We start from the raw sequence: 23193 nt of genomic DNA, 5'->3' as shown, positions 1-23193 counted from the left end.
ATTAAAAGATGTTAAGTAGGCAGGAAATGTAAAAATATTACTGGATAATTAAATGTTACTGGAAAACATCGCCAGTCAAGCATTATTTGAACCCACAACTAGTCTTAAAAACAGCAAATCAAAAAACACAATTAAAATGAATATTAATTATTTGCCCTTTTGTTTAATCCAAATACAGTCAGCAGCTCCATCAGGCCCCCAGGGCTTCAGGGGCCATAAATGCTCATATTTTAACACAGACCACAGATACATGAATGTAACATTTATTTATTGAGATGATCAATGCTGCTAAATTTGATTTAATGGCTTCAGTATACATAAATTAAAAGATGTTAAAGTGTTTGACATTTATTTGTAAGATTTTAAGGAGCTGGCAAGTTTACTCTGTAAAAGTTCAAAGAAGAATATTCATAGTTAAATTGTTTTGTTACCATAGCTGCAGTCTGATGCTGTGAGTTTAATCTTTGAGTTTGAGCTCCGTTTGTTCACAAATACAAATTAGTAAACTGCATTTAGAACTTATTGCTTTTTAGGTTGGCCAATTAAACTTCTCCTGCTCCCCTAACAGTCTTTTGTACTCTTGTAATTCCACAGAAGATATTTTCTTAAAGGTCCTATGGATCATGGAGATTTTGGTTTAGAAATTTTGGACAGACCTTTTGGTCAGCAGAGATTTTCTCCTTACATGAAGACCATTTCAAATGTCAACTTAATAAAATCAAACCTGCATTACTTTAGATGTAGTTCAAAGTTCTCTTGTGACATCCTGTCCATTTTTCAGTGAGATGATGATAATGGAGTCAATTGTTTGTTTTTTTTTTTGCACCAGTCGCAGACAACAATAGCTTTCATTGTAAAATGTTATAATAATACTGGCATAACTTCATTTGGTTTAACTTTGAGATCAATTCTAGTCAGATTCTGTGTTCGTGTCATTTAGTGTTGCACTGCCAAAGTGTGTGTATTTTGTTTTAAGAGAAGGTGGATGTAATATCTGGCACACGCAGATGTGCATGCCGACATATGTGACGTTACAGTTGCACATTTGTTGTTTTACAGTCAAAAGATAAACTAGAGATGGAGGCACAACGTCGTCTCTCTGAATTATTGACTTTATCAGCTACAATGAGCCACAAGACATTACATTAACTATGACCTAGTTCTGTTTGTCTTATCAGGATTATTGTTTATGACAAACGTCAACTGACCTCAATAGAAGAGAATCGAGGAAAGATGGTAAGTAGAAGATTGTGTATCTTAGTGGTGTTGACTACAGCATGGATTCCCAGGGGATGACTTATCTATAGATAGATAAAGATATGGTAGAGCCAAAATCAAAGGAGCACAATAGAAAATATCAACACTTTGATACTGTAGCTTCAGCTGTATGTCAAGCTTGGCTGCATTTTATATGTTTATTGGTCAGCTGTTAATTTTTAACTGTGTATATTGAGCATTTAATCTCGTTATACAGCTGATTGGTTCACTGGAAGTGTCATAAGAATAACTGTATTGTTGTTGAAACAGATTCTAACTAACCCTGTTGAGCAGCAGATTTGAGGTCAATGTCATTTCAGAACAAAAACTGACTGCAACAAATACACAGACAAGGAAATATAAAAATCTAAAACAAGCAAAAAACAACAAAACTAACTTTTAGGGAAGCCTAGTTATTAAATTTAAAACCAGTGCCGTGGTGTGTGACCTTAAACAGGCCATTCATACTTAAAAAATCTCCAATGTATTGGATTCCTACCTATTTTGTAAGGAATAATTGGCTAAAAATCTTCAACAGTAATGTAAATGTCATTGTCAGTTAAAGGCAACATTTGTTGGCAACTATTGCTGCCAAGGTGGGTTTAACCTGGTCTGGGTCTAAGGTTCACTTAGTCTCTAGCAGGTCCAGGTTAGTTTGGTTAAGCTTTTCCCTGAATAAAACTCACCTGAAAAGTAAATTATTATTTACTTGGGCAATTTTTCGACTCATTCAATAAATTTGAACTTTATTGACATGTTTGTTTATTTCAGAACTTAAACACTTAATGAAATACATGACATAGACTAGTTACACACAGATGGCTTGAAAGCCTTTATTTTTGTTGTGATTTTCTTCTTACACTTAATGAAAACATGACATTTAAAATTAGAATATTACATCAGACCAACAAGAACAAAAAATTATTCAGAAATGTAATCTTAAGGTATGTTTATTAGCTGCTTAAAAGTTTTTAATTTTCTAATCTGACAATGAGCCTCATTGAAATGCGTATTTTCATTTATTGACTGACTGTAAATTCTGTTCAGATCAATTCAAGCTTTATTGACAGACTTAAATCCATTTCTACACAGATTGAAACACCATAATGTTCATAATGTCCATGTTCTCCACCAGATTTATATTTAAATGTGAAAAATTCTGGAAAAAAAAGCCTCCAGAATATACATAACTGTATATTTTCTTTTTCCATTCATATCCTTCATGCTCTTTTTAGAAATGCTCTTTTCTGCAAATTAAGGCCTTTACTGCTTTTTGCTTAAGAAACAGAAAAAACACTAACCATGACATTGACACTCAGTAAGTTTAAGCCATTTAAATGATCACATCAATGTTTAATCTTTTGTCAGACTTTATGCAGAAGAAAGCCACTAAATGTAGTTGTGTAGCTGTCTCCCCAAACTTCACAGTTTGCCTCCAGCTGGACGTAGACCTGGTCTCCCTGCTGCAGCTCCAAGAAGGCAGCATTCCCTCCATTATCAGCTGCATCATGAGATGTCTGATGATCAGTGCACTCCACAACAACCTGATTGTTCTTCATGAGAAACAGAACCACTGGATGTCCTCCACCAGCATGATAGAAGAAGGAGAAGTAGTACATGCCTCTAACAGGTGCAACAAAGATACCTGTGGAAACATTGAGTTCAAATAAATTCTGTTGCCTTGTCAAAAACTCTGACTTAATGTTTATCCCTTAACTGAGCCCTTTGACTTACATGAAGGTGTTTTGGAGGTGACAATTAAGGGGCTTTTAATGCATGTTTACATTAAACATGCATGTAAACATGCATTAAAGTCTGAAAGTCACGTAATGACTTTCATTTGCTTATATAAGATTTTAGGTTTAAATTGGAAAGTGAAAATTTTAGACAAATAAATTTGTCTTTCCAGAATATCTAGAATGACCAAATTACAACAACTCAACTTACCTGTGTGCTGGTTGTAGGCATTGCCCAAATTTGTTATGACTCTTGTGTAGTTCAAGGTTTTTGATGTGGTGAAGGGTCCAATGGCTGCATTCCCAAGTATCCCAGCACTGAAAACTATCTTGAAAGCTTCTAAATAAAAACATATAAATGTAGAATAGTTGTAGCTGTTTCAAAAGCCTCAGCGAAACTGCTAAACCAGTAAAAAAAAAAAAAAAGTTTACCTTTCTCCTGAAGCACCAAAACCTGGTTTTCGGTTTCTTTCAGTTTTGTTTCCAAGGATTTACCTATCTTGTTGAGAACCAGAACCTGGCTTTCGGTCTCTTCCAGTTTTATTTCCACAGCTTCTAATTTTGCTTTCACAGCACCGAGCTCTAGGAGCAAGAGTGACATTTCAGGAAAACATAACTTTGTTTCACCAGAGATTTCTGTTTCATTAACATCATTCTGGGCCAAAGTTAGACCACAGAACAACACCAACATCCAAATAGTGAAATTCATGTTGATACTGTCCCCAAACTCAGACTAAATGAAATGATTCCTGGTCCTTTTATATGTTTTTTTTTTTACGGTTACCTGTTTAATGTTTAACAATAATTGTTGACACAGTGATTGTAGGGCCTATTCATGACCACCAAGCATTATATCCTGCTTAGATAAAGCTTTTATCAGAAGATATGCTTTGCCAGTGTACTGGGGTTTATGTCATGTTTTCAATTGCTTGACTTGACCTCTAACACCTGAGAATTGATATTCATACTTAACCAGTTTATAATTTTCATTAATTAAACTATATTGTGGTTTTGAAGCTGCGATAATATGAAAGAGAGTAGAGCTTGAGTAGGAGGTTGATATGTAGAAAGTGTTTGAAAGATTTTGTTCCAGTGAGCGCCGCAAAAAGAGCAGGGGGATCAATAGTGTCCACACCGGCACTCTCACTGGAAGGAAATAAACACATCCTAGAAGAGGCTTCCAGTCCCCATCATAGCACCCTCATTCTATTGGCTGGGATGGTTGCCAGACGACGGTACTTTTTATTTTGCGAGAGAGCAGAGAAGAAATACGCAAGCGAGCAGAGAGTTAATCCGTGCAGAGAGAAGTTTTGCGCTTAAGAAAAATACAGTATCTGAGTGTGAACATAAAGATTTAATAAAGACCTGAGAATATTTGAAAGAAAGCAGAAGTTTTGAGTGCAAGCATTACAAGTTTTTTGTTTTTTTGTGAAGTCCTGCTTGCAAACTGAAAATGTGTGCTTTTGACCTATAGTAGTAAAACTCCCTCTTACCAATGGAAAGGTTTGCTAGGCAATACAAGAGGTTGATCTGAAGTTATCATCTTTGGACCTAAACAGGAACGATCTAGAGTCAACACCCAGCTTCAGCTATTACAGCTAGAAACTAGTGATGGACTCTGAACCTTCAGAGTTACAAAGTCGGCCTTCTATCACCTGAAGAACATTTCCAGGATTAAAGGACTAATGTCCCAGCAAGATCTAGAGAAACTCATCCAGGAGTTTATCATCAGTCGCATTGATTATTGCAACACGGCTCTGCCTAAACAATCAATCAGACAGCTGCAGCTGATCCAGGATGCTGCTGCTGGCGTTCTCACTATAACTAGAAAATACATTATAGACTTGTTGTCCTATCAACCTTACACACCTCTCAGGTCTTCGGGTTCTGGCTCTGCTCTGCATGCCCAGTAACCAGAACCAAACATGGAGAAAGCAGCATTCAACTTTTATGCTTCTCTAATCTGGAACAAACTTCCAGAAAACTGCAAAACAGCTGTGACACTGAGTTCCTTTAAATCAAGGCTAAAAATTCACCAGTGTAGAGTTAGTAATAAATGGAACATTGATCAACATATTTAATGTTTATTGAAGATTTGAATGAGGAAAGAGGATCCTGACCACACTTTCCTGGTGATTTGCACTTGACTCACCACTTGCAGTTACAACAAGCGGCAAGATGGAGCTGGAAGATGCTATACAAAAGGTGGTCAAAAATTGAAAGCAGTAAAATTATAATTAAAAATAATGATAGGTTTACTTTGGGCTCGGGCCTATAATTCAAGTTATTTAGTTGGGCTTGGACAAAATACCTATGGGATTGGTCAGGTTGAATGTTTTAGGCCTGATCTAAACTCTGCAGTAGGGGCAAGAGGTGAGCTCAGGTTAGTTTTACTACAAGATATGGAGACACCAGCTTAGTTTTTGATACAACACTGTGGAATTTAGTTGGGACCATTGAGCGATAGAGATGTGTTGTCTGCGAACTTCATTTTTCTTTGGTACCTTTCTATGTTTTCATTGTCCTCTTTGCCATGTTCCATAAGTTGGGTATGGATGGTTCAATATCCCTCAGTCTCAAGCAGTCAGTGAGGTTGCTAATGTTTTCTGTGACCGTCTGGTCTTATGGTAAAATATTTTTGCCAAAGTGTTCAAAACAAAGAAGCTTAGGCCAGGGATTTAGGTTGGGGACGGGGCATCGATTTTCATTGTTGTTCTTGGAATGATTACTTTATAAAGTAATGCTTGGAAATTGCACAGACACTATTTTAATGTGTATATAAAGGACTGAGAAACAATGAATGAATTCCAAGCAGGCAAATTCTAATGACTCCAACAAATGTGTTTTTTGTTTGCAGGGACATTTATTTATACATCAGGAATTGTTTCCATTTTATCCTCTCTCTCTTTAGCTTTACCTGCTAACCTAGCGTCTTGTATTCCTTTTTGGAAGAGACAGAGGTAGCTGTTCAGGTTTTATTTTTTCAGACTTGATGAAGAACATCACTAAAAGTTGTGATATGCAATACATTTATATGTATTTGCATCAATCTGCACGCACACCTGGTTTTCCTGCAGCTGAACAAGGCGTCACAATAGAACTTTGAACTACGTCTAAAGCAGTTCAGGTCTGACTTTATTAAGTTGACATTTGAAATGCTCTTCATGTAAGACCTTCAAGGAGAAAACCTCTGCTGACCAAAAGGTCTGTCCAAAATTTCCAAAACAATATCTACATGATCCGTGGGACTTTTGAGAAAATATGGAATTACAAGTGTACAAAAGATTATTGAATATTTGTTTTCAGCCCTCTAATTTAGTTTTCTTTTAACAAGGTATGTAGTTTTTATTTTCCGCCACTAGGTGGCTGCTCGATCCCATTGATACTTCTGAACGTTGTGCAGTTCAGAGACACGGACATCGTTTACTAGAGCCTCTCAGCTGTGTGTGTTCATTACAAGCGAGTAATACTGATGGTGCTTGACCTTTGTATTTTTTTTAAATGCCTAGGAGCTGTATTTACACTCTGTATTTTAAATTAATATGGTCGTTTGGGCTAGTTATCTGCATGTTTTGAGGAGCTAACTGCTAGCCTCTTATATATGACTAAGCTTGATTCAACGTGATTTTATACAGTTGTTGTTTGAGGTTCTCATTTTTCTTTTGAAATGCCTCATTTGTGGTGTATGTTTTGTCATGAGACTTTTATCGGCAGGTTTGATTACCAAGGGTGTAACTTTGTGTTGGTGGGGGCGAAAAGAAGCGGGGCAGAAGGGGGTTAAGGTGCTGATCCACCCACAGTTACTGAAGGCCTTTTCTTTTCTAGTGCTAAGAATAAAGCCAAAAGTTACATGTGAATGCCAGACAGTCTTATTCAATAAATTAGGACATAAGTCCTGATCAGGCTTGTCAGATTAATAGTACCTTTCTAAAATAATCTTTTAGGAGGTGTTAAACATACTACGAAATATAAATATGTTAAAACATACGTCATCAAATTAATCTATATAATGTCTTTGACTTGATGATGGAACTGCTGACGAAGGAACTTTTCAGTCATTTTCTAATTTATGGAATCAGCCTGTATTTGCTCAATGCTTCCCTACAGTGGAAACAGTTTCATAATTCAGTAATATTTTTTGTGAAGAATTATCACATAGTTGCCAAACATGAGATTCTACAGCAATAAAAAAGTTATTAAACATTTCAAAAGCAGAATAAGTGACTTCTGTGTAAACCAAATGAATCCTTTTCAGTACAAACTTTGTATTTTTCAGTTCTGTGATTCTGACTCCACAGCTGTCCCTCAGCTGGTTGGCAAAACCTTTTTGTCCTGCTGACTCACAAATAGCAGATCAGATATGATGTGTCTTTAATATAGCAAATAATAAAAATGCAAAAACCTTTTTTGGGTTTGGTTGGAGCAGCTGGTGAATAGACTGACCATCAACGTTACTGGATTCTGTCAAATGTGGCTTAAAGCTGAGATGCTGATGTTTGGATATGTAAAATATATATTCTCTCTGCTAATAAATCTATAGTTTGGTTTCTGTCGGTTCTAGAAACAAGAGAGAACAAAGCAAATTTCTCCTTATAATGGCCCATAATTTAATTTTACTTAATAGGAGCCATGATTTAAAATGTTACAAACTTTGGCTCCTTTATGCTTTATGAAATATTTCATCCTATTTGATGATGGCTCTGAATATTGCCACGTTCTACGAACAAATGATGCAATTTGTCCTGGGAAAAATGTAGAAAAACGGGTGATGGTATTATTTGTTTTCTCAGTCTGTCAGCTTAACGTCATACGCAGACACGTTGCCATGGCAACCAGTAAACGCCAGCCCCCGGGGAGCTCAAAGCAAAGATTACGTTCAAGTGCATCAGAAATTTACACTAAAAAAACTACAAAAACATTTCCCACACAAAAAAGTAAAAAACACCAAACAGAACATTCTGTCCGTTGCAGATTTATGTTTCTGAATTTCCATTTTGCATCATTAGCAAGTGATCCCAAGAAAACTGCCGGTGGTTGATTAGCTACTTAAACACCTGAACATCTGATTATCTGTCAGAAAATCTATGTGGGTCGCCTTGTTTTTGTGTTAATTGAACCGAAGTACATGCTAAGGTGATAAAAGTTAAGCTAGCATAACTAGCCTACTCTCCACTTTCTATATTTTTTAATTAAAGCTTTTTACTGACTTGTGAAATGTGATCCCTTTGGACCTTGTTGTCTTGCTATAGTAGTGTTGACAATTAATATCAAAACTTGACGTCCCTTTCTCAGATTTATGCTTGATGGTGTCATTTTGACCACCGATATTCCTGACTCAATGTAAAGCAGCAGCTCATGTGGCGCACAGTGAGTCATGTGATGTCCAATCCACTAGATCACTGAGTGAACTTGCCATTTACGTTTTACAGCATTATTCAAAGCATTACCTGGCTGTTAATGCTTTGAATACAACGTGCAGCTGCTGCCGAGTTACATAGATGCAGGCACATAAAAAAAAAGGTGCAGAACTTATTGGTGAGGACATGAGTCACCAGTCCTTCAGGGAGCCTGTGTTGATTACTATTTATGTTTTGGTAATGATGTACATTTTTATAGCTAAAGTCAGCGAATCGCAGGTAATCAACTTCATAGTATTGTGGTAGACTTTGATCATGTTTATTCCCTTTGTGGATATTTTTGGTGGTCTTTGTGACGAGAGTATTTATAGATTAGTAGTTATAATTTTGTATTTGTTTATTTGTCTTTGTAGAATCCACACACACACGCTCGAGTATAAACCCACACTGGCATGGTGATATTTGTATGGAGGAACATCAGTGTCTAATTATCAGTGTCATTGCCAGTTAAAGGCAGCATTTTTTGGCAACTAATGTGGCCAAGGTTGGTGCAACCTGGTCTTGGTCTAAGGTTCACTCAGTCATATTCTAGTTGGTTTGGTAAAAAAATCCATCCATCCATCCATCTTCTTCCGCTTATCCGAGGTCGGGTCGCGGGGGTAGCAGCTTCAGAAGGGAGGCCCAGACTTCCCTCTCCCCAGCCACTTCTTCTAGCTCTTCCGGGGGAATCCCGAGGCGTTCCCAGGCCAGCCGAGAGACATAGTCCCTCCAGCGTGTCCTGGGTCTTCCCCGGGGCCTCCTCCCGGTGGGACGTGCCCGGAACACCTCACCAGGGAGGCGTCCAGGAGGCATCCTGACCAGATGCCCAAGTGGAGGAGTTTAAGTATCTCGGGATCTTGTTCACGAATGGGGGAAGAAGGGAGCGGGAGATCGACAGGCGGATTGGCGCAGCGTCTGCTGTCAAGCGGGCGCTGTACCGGTCCGTCGTGGTGAAGAGAGAGCTGAGCCAAAAAGCGAAGCTCTCGATTTACCGGTCGATCTACGTTCCCACCCTCATCTATGGTCATGAGCTTTGGGTCATGACCGAAAGAACGAGATCGCGGATACAAGCGGCCGAAATGGGTTTTCTCCGTAGGGTGGCTGGGCTCTCCCTTAGAGATAGGGTGAGAAGCTTAGTCATCCGGGAGGGACTCAGAGTAGAGCCGCTGCTCCTTCACATCGAGAGGAGCCAGTTGAGGTGGCTTGGGTAAAAAAATAATGAAAATAATTTGAGAAGTACATTTTTTATTTACTTAGATTATCTTTCATTTACAGACCCAGTCAATAAATTATAAGTAAGTAATGTGAGGACTGCCATGTAGTGTTTTCAGATACAAATTGCAGGATGCCGTCAAGTACAGGGAAATGGAGCGTCCTGTACGGGACAATTCAACTTGGCTTAAAATACGGGACATTCCGACCAATTCGGTACAGATAGCAGCAGTCCAGTCGTCAAATATACTTTGTAACATATTTCCCAAACTTTAACAGCCAGGAAAGGATCTTTTTTATCACACAACTGATGCTTGTTGCCACATTGTTTCCCCAACACCACGTACACACACATCGCAGTGAACCAATTTACAGAAGGTCCCCCAACAGGAAGCACTTTCAGCACTTTTCTGTGTCACACACACACACAGGAAAGAGGTGATGAATTAATTATTCAGCTGGCTGTTGGTTCCACCCAAGCTGAAGTATTAAGGAGCAGCAACGTTTCCACGTTTCTTGTCCAGGACTCCACTTTCAGACGACACAGATTCATTCACAGAGAAGGCGAGCAACACCTCGTCACACCGACCAAATGTTAAGAGTTTTAACACGAAGTAGAAGGTGAGTTTTAACTTAGTGCATTTTAGAGGGTCAGCAAACTTGTAACATGGTTTATTGAATTTTTAGTAACATAAAATAAAGTTTCACAATGTACACCAAAAACTAACTGTTGTAAAAGACTGTTCCCCGAGCTTTTTAGATTCCTGTCAATACTTTGTAGATGTATTTTTTGTTTTTATTTTTCATGAATTTATAATCAAATTATCAAGGACTGTAAGGTAAATACATCATAAGTATATTAAATATATTCTTAAGTATATTCTTTAAAACCACCATAGGGAAATATTTCTGCCATAACCCAAGAGCACACATTTTCAGTCTGAAAGCAGGATTTCATGTCTTTTGTTCTCAAAACTTTTAATACTTTTGCTTACATTTTTATTTTGAAAGCAGGACTTTCTTCTCAAAACTTGTAATGCTTGTTCTCAAAACTTCTTCTCGCACTCAGACTGAGGCCCTATTTACACGACAATGATCCAACGAAAATGGAATTTTTGTTCCGTTTCTGTTACTACATTTACATGAAGACGTTCTGATTACAATCTTTGTTTTCACAGTAACGGTACACATTGAAAAGGTGTAATGCTCTCACCACGCCACTAGTTAGTGCTAGGTTCTTAGTGCGCATGTGTTTTAAAAAAAAAGTTCTACTTGAAAACATGTCGATTCGAGTTTCCCCATCAGGTACCGTTCCCCCAGATACTGGGGGAAAACACGCACTATGTGCGTCTGATTAGGGCGCAGTTGGAGAAAAGAGGGATAACTTTGCTGAAACATGTTTGAGCTTTCACAGTGTCTGTAATTCTCTAGATAAGAGCACTTAACAAGCGAGTGCTTTTTATCAGCGCTGAACAAGGACTCGTATATTTTGCCACCTGGGCTGTGCGGCGGTGAAGAGACGCTGAGGGAACCGTATCTGACGGGGAAACATGAATTGTAATAACACCAGGATTATCAGTAGTTTCTTCTTCTGTGGATTGTAGGAAGCAGCTATGTCTTGCGTCATGCTATGCATGAGCTAGGGATTCCCTGACAGAAAAGATCCATTTACTCTGTTTACAAGACAACGGACACCGGTACGTTTCAGAACCATTGCACTCTGGAACCCATTTTCAATCTGTGCCGTTGTCAGAGAAAACATTCGGTGGTTTCAGGTTATGTACAGTACAAACACAACAAAACTCTTCCAATTTCACCCGAAATTGTTGCCGTGTAAACAGGGCCTGAGTCTCTGCTCGCTTTTGGAAACGCCTTTTATCACAGTCACCTGGCAACCGCTCAGCCAATAGAATTTCCATGTGTAATTACAGCACCATATAAAGGAACATTGTTGTTGGGGGATTTTTGCATTATACAAACCATCTGATCCAAACTGTAAACTCATCAGTCTCATCACCCAGGCTTTAAAAACAGCAGTTATCAAACTACTGATAAAGAACCAACAATCTGGACAAATCACTACTGCAGAACTACAGGCCGAACTCAACCTCCCATTCATCATCAAAATGATTGAATGATTGAATGTCATTGAAAGTGTTCAATGACATTCATATAAACACGGACTGGAAGAACCACAGCGAAGAACATTTCAATTGTATTAGAGGTCTAATCCTCTAAACTCATTCATGCGTTTATCTTTAGTCGCATTTATTACTGCAACAGTGTCTTCACAGGTCTGCCCAACAAATCAATCCTCCAGACCTGGAAACTTCGAAAGTGCAGAAAAAAGTTGCTACATGTCAGAATAAGTCAAATATTTGTGTTACCACTACTCTAATATGCATCAGCAAATTGCCAATTCAGTTCATTGTAAATGGAAATCATTTGTGGTAATATTAACCAATTATCTTGGAGTTGGTGGATGTTGTTGCTGTGGGGAAGAAGGATAATCTCCAGCATCAAGCAGTCTTCTAAAGACAGTGTTGCTGCCATGGCATGCTAACAAATAAATATTCCAATATTCCACAATCACAAATCTTGGATGAGACCATAAGTTGTTGTGATGAACTGGTAAATCAATCTCCTCTGCCTCTGCTGCTGCTCCCTTATAAAAATCTCTCTGGCTGTTTGGTTTGAAAGCTGGGCAGAAAGATGTTGGACTTGGGGATTTGATTCTTGCCCATTACAAAACTATGGAAGAACTTTCACCTTTCCTCTGTTTTGTTTACACAAAGCCTTCTTTTCAAGTTTTAGTACAGGTGACAGTAGTTCACTATTTTAACGTTTGAGATGATAATTAGCATATCACAATAGTAAAACAATACCTCTTTGCCATGGATATCAATCATGTGAAACTAAAAAAGTAAGAGCAAAAGAAATAACCATGAACCAAAATGTATTTATTCTACAGAAAGAATAAATCAGTCACACTAACACTGTATAACTGAGGAGGCTGGTTGGTCAGTGTGGTAGATTTCTCAAACACTGGCATCATCATCATTCCATAGATGAAGGAAAACTTTGTGATGTCATCAGCACTGTATGTATGTAACAAACTGCTACCTTCTTGTCATTGCTTCCTGCACTACTGACGAGTTCAGACGTACGCAAAGCGCTTTTTGAAATGGAGACAGAGAGAATGTTTGAATTGACCCAAAAGCTGGCCTCCACCCAAAAAGAACTGGAGGAAACAAAAAATGAGCTGCAGACGCAGAAAACTATAAAGGGGATTTTCATGAAAATGAACAGAGACTTAAAGACAGAACTAGAGACAGTAAAGAAGTTTAACAGTCCAGAAGCTGTAACTAGTTCTGACAAGATGCAGCTGAACTACAATGACAACAAGGAGAAACGTCTGCAGAGAGAGTTAGATCAGATGAAAACTTCTTACCAACAACTAAAGTGGACGTATGAAGCTGATGTTTCTGCCTTAAGACAGGAAATCACTAAACTAAAAAATATTGTGGATCTGGCTAAAATTGCATTCGAAGGACTTAAAGCCAGACATGAAGAAGAAGTTTCTGGCCTGATGCAGCAGGCAGACATTTTGAAGCAGGACGGAGCTAAAGAGAGGGAAGCTTCCTCTCTAAAAATCAATAAGCTTGAAGCTGAGAACGAAAACCTGATAAAGGAGCTGACTGACTTCAAGAAACTGCACTCTGGCTGTGAACTTAGTTTCAAAACGGAGCAAGAAAAAATTAAATCAGACCTTCAAGACGGAAATGAAAAAGACACAACCAACAATTCTGACTCTGCAGCCATTAATCAGGAACATCACTTGGAGGAAACCAAGTCAGAGGACAGTGATGTTCCTGATACATCGAACAAGCAAATAAATGATTTTGTGGTAGAGAGAGAACCTGAGGCCACAGAAATGAGAGACAGCTGTGTGGCAAATCAGTCAGAGGAACCAGTGGAGGCAACGGGCAAGAAAACGTCCATATGGAAAAGAATTCAAGACAGTTTTAAGCTGAAGAAATCACAACAGAAAAAAACCAAGAAAACATCATAATAGAGCAACAAGGAGAAAATGTCTAGTTAATTTCTGAACCGTTTGCAAAACCCCAAAGTAAATCTCTTATTTTAGACCAGAACAAAAAAAATGGCCGTGGGTTTTCTCCGGGTTCTCCGGTTTCCCCCAGATTTCTAAAAACCATGTAAATTTTGATGATTGCCCAATGTAACGTGTCCTCAAGAAAGGTCGTATTAATTTCTATCAAATTTAATTTGCAAACGGTTCAGATTGGAGAAACATTTGTGGAGAGAAAAGAAAACCTCTAAATCAAGCAACTAGTTAAAAGAGTCCAGGTCAGAACCATTTTCAAAACCCCAAATTACATCTCATATTTTAGACAAAAAAAAAGGTAACCATGGTGATGCAGTGGTTAACACGACATCTTCACAGAAAAGAGGCCTTTGTTCTCAACCAGGCGCCTCTTTCTGTGGGAGTTTGTCTGTTCTCCCCGTGTTAGTGGAGGGTTTTCTCCGGGTGCTCCGGTTTCCCCCAGGATTTCAAAAATGATGTAAATTGGGGTGATTGACTATAATGAACATTGTCCTCAAGAAAGGTAGCATTAATTTCTAGAAAACTGAATTTGCAAACGGTTCAGATTAGAGAAACATAATGTCAGGTGAGAGTTGCTCTCCACAGGTTGCTCTCCACAAGTTGCTCTCCACAGGTTGCTCTCCACAAGTTGCTCTCCACAGGTTGCTCTCCACAGGTTGCTCTCCACAAGTTGCTCTCCACAAGTTGCTCTCCACAGGTTGCTCTCCACAAGTTGCTCTCCTCAGGTTGCTCTCCACACGTTGCTCTCCACAGGTTGCTCTCCACAAGTTGCTCTCCACAGGTTGCTCTCCACAAGTTGCTCTCCTCAGGTTGCTATCTACACGTTGCTCTCCTCAGGTTGCTCTCCACACGTTGCTCTCCACAGGTTGCTCTCCACAAGTTGCTCTCCTCAGGTTGCTCTCCACAAGTTGCTCTCCTCAGGTTGCTATCTACACATTGCTCTCCACAGGTTGCTCTCCACAAGTTGCTCTCCTCAGGTTGCTCTCCACACGTTGCTCTCCACAGGTTGCTCTCCACAAGTTGCTCTCCACAGGTTGCTCTCCACAAGTTGCTCTCCTCAGGTTGCTCTCCACAAGTTGCTCTCCTCAGGTTGCTCTCTACACGTTGCTCTCCACAGGTTGCTCTCCACACATTGCTCTCCACAGGTTGCTCTCCACAAGTTGCTCTCCACAGGTTGCTCTCCACAGGTTGCTCTCCACACATTGCTCTCCACAGGTTGCTCTCTACACGTTGCTCACCAGAGGTTGCTCTACACAGGTTGCTCTCCACAAGTTGCTCTCCACGAGTTGCTCTCCACAGGTTGCTCTCTACACGTTGCTCACCAGAGGTTGCTCTACACAAGTTGCTCTCCACAAGTTGCTCTCCACAAGTTGCTCTCCACAGGTTGCTCTCCACAAGTTGCTCTCAACAAGTTGCTCTCCACAAGTTGCTCTCCACAAGTTGCTCTCCACGGGTTGCTCTCCACAGGTTGCTTTGCACAAGTTGCTGTCCACAGGTTGCTCTCCACAGGTTGCTCTCCACAGATTGCCTTTTGTCACCAGTGTCTAGATGCAGTCAAGGTTTTGATGGGATCCGTTTTAGTTGCCTTAGCGTCGCGTCTCTGCTTTTTGCAGATGTGATGAGGTCCTATTGGCTTCAACAGCTGTGAGCAAATAAACTTTGTTGTCGGCCTAACAAGGCGAATGCCTGAACTGGAAAAGGAGTGGCCCTTGCTGGCCCTTGGTGGCCCTCGGTGGCCCTTGGGGCCCTTGCTGGCCCTTGGTGGCCCTTGCTGGCCCTTGGTGGCCCCTGCTGGCCCTTGGTGGCTCTTGGTGGCCCTTGGTGGCCCTTGGTGGCCCTGCCCATTCAGATTTCTGGCTCCCCACAAGACAGACTATGAAGATACTTTGAACTAACCAATAGCATACAAAGCTAATGCTGATGTTACACCAGTGAGTCACTAAGGAGAGTCTTGAAGCTCAGCACAGATGGACAGAGTACAGAAAAGATGTTGCAGTTTTTTTACAAATAATCATGTAAGTTGACTAATGTTGTTGTATCCACAAAATGTTGGCTAGATGATGACTAGTTAATTAATGCCAATATATCATGAAATGCCTGTTAACATGAATATTAATGTTGCTGTTAACCCATGTAATATTCCTTGATAGATAGTTGTTGCCAGGAATAAACCCAGTTCTCTTTATTTTCTTTGCAAAAGTTGTTCTCACTGTTGCTTTTGATATATTTCAAAGAAATGTTTATTGTCACAACAGAAGGAGCAAAGAGTCGGAGAGGAGACAACAGACCAGAGGTCAGCAGCAGGACCATGATGTAGGATCTTCTGTTACCTGAGAATAATTTGCTTAAGACGAGCAAATTATTACTTATTAATAATCTGCTTATTACTAAGATAAGTAAAAGCAAATTATTACTTATCATGCAGATAAGTAATAATTTGCTTATTCCCTAATTTCCACCCATACAAACACAAAACCAACACAATGCTTATGACCCACACAAATACAGGCTACAAGCACACAAATGTAGACACGTTGTGTGTCTGACCCACACAAAGACAAACACACACAATGTTACACAGCCACACACACAAACATATATTCCTACATAGCTTATTTCTTACAAATTACACTAAGTTATAAAAATAGTCAAATAAACCTTACCTAGTAGATATGAACTCTCCTCTTGCCGGTTCTCAGGCTCAGATTCTGTCTGTGACACCCAGAGGAGGTGAAATGATCCCATACGCTCCATTTCGTTTCTTTTTGTAAATATTTCTGACAAAATGTAACTGTCTAAAAGTCTGTTACACAAATTCTCTGTTTAATTTTTAGCTTCACTAAATTTTTAGCTTCACATTTAGATATGGAAAAAGTTTGAGTCACAAAAAAACCCCAAGCAGTTTTGAATCTGAACTCAGATCCAGAACCGCACAGCATTCTGGGAGATGTAGGCAGAGGAATGACTTTAGCAGTTCTTCCTCACTCTCTCTTTGGTTACCTAGCAACTTAGTCATTCTTTGGTTACCTAGCAACGACCTTTTGCATAACTTGCACAGCAGCAGTTTCAGGTTTGGCCACTGTGCCTCATAACTGGAAAAAAAAATTAAAAAAACAAACATGTGGAGTTAAAACTGGATAAAATAGGACATTTCACGTCACCAGTTTATAGTATTTTGGATAATTAAAACAAAAGACTAATAAATAATGATCAATATTAACAATTATTGACAGACTGATGTGAAATACTTTTACTGCTATGAGTTTTTCAGCTTTATTGTCCAGCTTACATTCAATAGAGATCTAAAAAACTCGTTTCCTTCCCTTGTGAAGTGACGTTTACAAACGTCGCTCTTGTTTATAGTCTGATTTAATGTCACACAGAGAGGAAATGCTTGTTTCATTTTATGTAATGTTGGCAAATACAATATGTCGCTTCAATAGTTTTTGCCTTACTTGAACGGCAAGCTCTCTTGTCCTTCTCATTTTGAATACTGACTAAGAAAAACAGGCCTTAAAGAAGTTTACTTGCATAGACTTTGTTTGTCTAGAAAGTCTGATTCGTTTGGGGAGTGTGAATCCAAATTTGAATTCCAAAACGGGCTGAAAAAGCGAACTCTGATCCGCCTAAAATCCTCGGTCTGCGGTCCGGCTGAAGTGAACTCTGATGGCTTGGAGGTCAGTGTGAATGCAAGCGGATCGGAGGTCGCTCCAAAAGTAGGACGCTAACTGTAGTTAGCATTCAGGGCATTCTGGTGTTGTGGAAAAAAAATACTACTTCCAAACACTGTTCAGGTATAATCACTCAATCAGGTTTATTCATATATTGCGCACAATACAGAGCGCTCATAAGACAATCAGTAATGTCAGGCAGAGACAACACATGAGGTTCATACCAAGGATAAAGAATTAACAACAAGGGGCTGAGAGAGCCTGGTTCTGATGCAGCTGTAGAAATCAACTTCCAACCTTCTACATGTAACCCAAATAGTTCTTTTGGTGAGAGTTCACAACCATTTCATATAACATGACTAGCAGATGTGACCTTATTGTAATTTTTCCATCACACTGGTCAATATATTACTCTCTGCTCTGTAGATGAACGGAGATGTGGCGTCGGTTGCCATGGCAACGGGTCTGCCCCCGTGCCGTCACAAAGAGAGAGAGAGGAGTCTAAGGCCTCGTTCACACTGCAGCCTGAAGTAATCGAATTCCGATTGTTTTTTGTCAAATCTGATTTTTTTTTTTTTGTTGCTTTTGCCGTTCACACTTCCAAATAAATGCGACCTGTCTGAACGGGCAAACGACCTGAAAGTGTGCAGTAGAGGGCGCAATAACGCCAGCCTTCTCAGTGTTTTGCCAACCGCCATAAAAAGAAGAAGTGCTCAGTGTTTTGTAGACGTAAACATGGGGGGTAACGGTGGAGCGTAACTTACACGTTTGAAGTTGAATATTAGAATATTAACAACTTAATCCTCTTTATAGTCCGTCACAGTTGTTGAATAGTGAGATTAGTCGAGTATCAGTGACGTTCAGGTCAGGTGAACGCGGCCTGGACGTTCGGTCAGATTTAAATCCGATACCCAAGTGGCCTGGTTCGCATTCGAAAAGAATCCGACCTTTTGTTGTTCCGACTGTTATGGAAAGATCGGATACAGGTCGCATCACGTCAACCAAAGCGGAATTGGGTCACTTCAGGCCGCAGTGCGAACGCAGCACAAGTCTGAGCGCACGGAGAAGTTTCGGGTTTTGAGCATTACAAGCTTTGAGAAGAAAAACATGAAGTCCTCCTTTCGAAATGAATGTGTAAGTGAAGGTATTAAACGTTGTGAGAAGAAAAGACATGAAATCCTGTTTACAGCCTGAAGATGTGTGCTCTTGGATGATGGCAGGAAGATTATCCCATAAACCACATTTTGTTCATAAATGTAAAAATGTAATTTTAGGGCGTTAGTATTATTTTACCAACTTATCAACTAATTGTTTGTGTTATTTTAGAGAGGATGAACGCTGTTCTTGTGATCACTGTCCTTTGCCTGGTTGTTGGTGAGATTCCAGCCGTCTTCTTCGCTCCCTGTCGGGAGTCCGCTCCCAACAATGCGTTCAACCTATTTGTTTACAACCACGTCCTGCGGGCACCATTTGACACTAAATCAAAGACTAGATGGGAAAGGTGAGTTCATAAAGTCAACCATTCAGCACTCCATTTAGATGGGAATCAATTGCTGCACATACTGTGTAAATTCTGCTTGCTTGGATGTTTTTACTACAAACAGGACCGTCAACCTAGGAGGAAATTATTATTATAAGTTATGCTAGAGCCAAAAAAGGAGTGAATTTCTACCCCCAAATCTTCAGATTAATAAGAGAAATATTCTAGGAAATAGTCAGAAATTTCTGAGCTCCAATAGTCAAACATTTGCAAAAAAAAAAATTAGGTGAATCAGAAACTTTCCAGAAAAAAATTTGTGAATTTCTGAGTTTCAAAAGTTTCTGTTTTCCGAAAGCCCTAAATGTTCAACTTTTGAAACTTTGAACATTTCTGAGATTCATCTCAAAATGTCTGAGTTTATTCTTGCAACTGTTCAACTTTTTAGATCTCGTTAGATCTTTTTCAAAAGTCAAAAGAAAAAAAAAAATGCAGTCTTTTGAAACTCAGAAAATTTCCAAAAGGCGAAAAGCTTCCGACTTTTTGAACAGAGAAATTTCCAGTATTTTTCTTGAAAATATCTAATATTAATCTCAAAATTGAGGTTTTGGTGGATATTTACTCCTCACATTTCTTCTCTCTACCCCCTAATAAGTGTTTTTTATTTATTTTTTTTGCTTTAACAGTTTATTAGAAATCAGGTATTTGAACATAAACTGCATTGGACGCAGCTGCTTTAATCGGCATAATGTCAATATTGGCTGCACACTTGTTACCAGTATGTCAGTACTTGTCTGATTTGTGAATTAGTCAACAGTTTGATTAATTAGCCGCAGTAAAAAAGGGGAGTAATTTATAACATTTATCCATTTAAATAAATGGAGGCATTAAAAGTGCAAATTTTGTTCAATGTTTAACATTCATTGAACATTCATCGGTTTGAAGGTTAAATGCTCATTTAACCTGGTGATCTTCCAAATAAATACATTTCAAACAACACCAGATTGTGATTGTTTTTCTGTTTGTTTTTCTCCTCTTCAGGTACTTGACAAACTTAAATATCTGCATCGGACCTAGGCGTGCCTTTGTGGGCCGCAGAGACCAACGGCATTTCGTGGAGATCTGCAACGGCTTCGGGATGCGTCAGGATGGCAACCATTGCACCAGCACCCGCTTGGTTTGGCTGTACGATCTCAGAATCCGTCGGACTCGTCGAGGTTGCGTCGTCACTAATTTAATTCACGTACCGCGGTTCGTGACTGTCGCTTGTGACAAAGTCAACGACCTCTGCCGTCCTATTCACTTGGACCGCCTTGAAACCAGCAGCCCGAGCCACAGAGCTCCGCGCTGCTGAAATCTGGATGCAACGCCGGAAATTAATGCGTCCTTGTTACGATACCTTGTCTTTGATTGGTCTTTAGTCTTTGATTCAACCATTTGCGGTCTTTGGTTTGGTTTGCCTTTCTAGCTGTGAGAGGACGTGCATTATTTCTTATGTTTCAATACCTGTTGTGCTCATTTTGGCCTTCATGGAGTTTTTTTTTTTTAGCAAGAAACTAAAAAAAGAAAAAGACACTTTCAGAGCTCTGCTACAATTCTGCTACAATTGTTTCCTCAGCATTTTAATCAGAACTAATAAAATCCACAATGTATTTCTGTTGTCAAGTCATGTTTTCTCAGAACCATTGTAGTTTTTCTCGGCCCTTGTTCTTTTTTTAGCTTCTGGTTTTAGTTTTCCTGGTGACAGAACTATTAACCATTTCCCTTTAAATAATACAATGTATCATTAACCTTTTCTAATTCCATCCATGTCCATGATACAATATTTCTATTTCAAGTTTCAAACAATCATTTCATGTGTAGGTTCCCTAAAGTTTCGGACACAACTTGACATGATGACGCCCATCCGTTCACACTGAAACACGGCACAAGCCTGTTTGCCTCTCTAAAAATGTCATCTCACTATAGAAGTGGTTCTCAAATGGGGGTACGCGTACCCCTGGGGGTACGTGGAGGTACTGCAGGGGGTACGTGAAGCTTTTCAAAATATCTTTAAAAAATCAGTAGGCTCCTCATAATAAGTTTTGGGAAAAATTATTTTGTAAAAAGTTTGATCAAATATAAATGTGTGTTCATGCACTGAATTTTATATTCAGTATTTAGTTTCAATATCCTTTAAAATAAAACGGACCCCCCCACCAAGTTAGTTTGACCCACGGACCCAGGGCACTCGTCAACGACCTGTCGTTATCATGATTACACTGTAACTATGGAGACGTGACTAAAGCGTAGCAGCAATGCTGCTGAAAGTACAGATAAAGTGAAAAAGAAGGCACTGTACCTCTTTTTTATTCCAAAAATGTTTTGCCCGTGTCAGGGGGTACTTGACTAAAAATATATTTTTAAGGGGGTACATCACTGAAAAAAGTTTGAGAACCACTGCACTATAGCACCAGAGTTAAAGGGACAGTGTTTTGTTTTCCAGGCACATAGTTATAAAACTGTTGTATATATCAAATAGCTTGACTTTGTAATTTAAAGCCTTGAAATTGGGCCTCTGTCTCTTTAAGAAACTCCTGCTCTCTCTGAAAATTGCACTTAAAAGTCTCATTGCTGGAGGTGATTATTGTTATTATTGTTATTATTGTGCTACCTAGCATGGATGTTAAGATGTTGTAAGAGCAACCCGCTATAGGCGTGACGTTATACCAACAAGTATAACATGTTGGCACAAATATAATAAGTGAGATTGATATGAGTGCATATATATTTGTGAACAAAGAATAACGAGTGGCATGTGCCTTTACTTCACACACATAAGTGGCGGAGACTTCTAAAGAAAATGGTTGGATTTAGGAAAGGAGAAGAAAATGTAATAATTCATCATTCATCAAATTCATCATTTTCTAAACAAAGAGCTCGTGGTTTTAGCCCACATCCCAAAACTCACTGTGCCCAGTCCTCACACAGCAGTCAGCTCCAACTTCAGTCAGAACCACCATCTCCATGTCCAGAATGCTAACAAAGAGAAAAGAAAAGAAAAGCAAGGGAAAGAAAACCTGACAGGCTAATCTCCTCACAGTCGGGTAAAAGACTGAGAATCTGCTTCACACTGTTGAGGAAAAGGCAACAGGCTTTCATTTGTGACTGGTGAAAATATGCAGGTGAATATTTTGTAAATTAATACTTGGGTAACATGATGATAGGCAGCAGTACATTTCCTCATTCCCACACTGTCAGAACTATTTGATGTTTTTGTTGCAGTTGCAACTTGTCAACACAAGAGGGCGTAGAAATGCTGCTTGTCACTTTCTCCAGACCCGTTTACCTCTGGTTCAATGGTGCTCTAGTGAGATGAGACAGGACAGAGTCAAACAGTGTTTTGATTATTATTATTAATTATTATTATTATTATTATTATTATTACATGGATTATTCTTAATGAAACAATATTGTGGTTTTGGAAGACTCCAAGAACATTGTTCTCACTAAAACTAGAAAATAAATTCAAGCTGTTACAATATGAAAGAGGTTAGAGCTTAAGTAGGAAGTTGATATGTAGAAAGTGTTTAAAGTTTTATTATCAATGGAAATGTTTACTAAGCAAAGAAAAAAATGAACTGAAGTTATCAACTTTGGACCTTAAGAGGAAAGACCTAGAGTCTGGACACAGCTTCAGTTATTACAGCTAGAAACTAGAGACCAGGGTCAAAATTGGGTAGTAGTGATGGACTCTGGCCTGAACCTTCAGAGTCACATAAAGACAGTAACAAAATCGGCCTTCTATCACCTGAAGAACATCTCCAGCATTAGAGGAAAGATCTAAAGAAACTCATCCACGTGTTTCTCATCAGTCGTATTGATTACTGCAACACAGCTTTGCCTAAACAATCAATCCTCCAGCTGCAGCTGATCCAGGATGCTGCTGCTGGTGTTCTCACTAAAACCAGGGAATACATTAAAGATCTGCTGTTGTTGTATCAACCTTCCACACCTCTCAGGTCTTCTGGTTCTGGTTCAGCTCTGCATCCCCAGAACCAGAACCAAAAATGGTTGAAGCAGCATTCAGCTTCTATGCACCAAGAATCTGGAACAAACTTCCACAAAACTGCAAAACAGCCGAAACACATTGATCAACATATTTTGGTGGTGACATTTGACAAAATGTAATGTCTATTGCATCTTTCATAATTGCTGACAATATATTTTGTCACTATAAAGCACTTTGAACTGTCTTGTTGCTGAAAATGTTCCGCACAAATAAACTTGACTTCAGGATTCTTGAGTGACTGAGAGTGTGGAACTATTGACCTTCTGT

At 39.2% G+C, this 23193-nt stretch overlaps 1 protein-coding gene across 2 annotated transcripts in view; it reads right to left on the bottom strand.

The window, feature by feature from the left end:
• Window positions 1–2123: 2123 nt before the first annotated feature.
• The window catches only part of LOC114157182 (collagen alpha-1(VIII) chain-like), a 33801-nt gene continuing 12731 nt past the window's right edge, over window positions 2124–23193 (bottom strand). Inside the window, exons 1-3 of one of the 2 annotated variants that reach the window (XM_028038037.1) lie at window positions 3426–3714; window positions 3205–3333; window positions 2124–2902 (exon numbers count right to left, since the gene is read on the bottom strand). In XM_028038037.1, the coding sequence (XP_027893838.1) occupies window positions 2622–2902; window positions 3205–3333; window positions 3426–3702 (687 nt within the window). In that variant the 5' untranslated portion in view covers window positions 3703–3714 and the 3' untranslated portion in view covers window positions 2124–2621. Of the gene's footprint in view, window positions 2903–3204; window positions 3334–3425; window positions 3715–23193 lie in introns of those variants that run through there. The other variant, XM_028038041.1, reaches the window with a different exon arrangement.

This window comes from Xiphophorus couchianus, chromosome 14 (assembly GCF_001444195.1).
Source record: "Xiphophorus couchianus chromosome 14, X_couchianus-1.0, whole genome shotgun sequence".
Taxonomy (NCBI): Eukaryota; Metazoa; Chordata; class Actinopteri; order Cyprinodontiformes; family Poeciliidae; genus Xiphophorus; species Xiphophorus couchianus.
The sequence above is the reverse complement of the archived record's forward strand: the minus strand, read 5'-3'. Positions and strand labels throughout refer to the sequence as shown.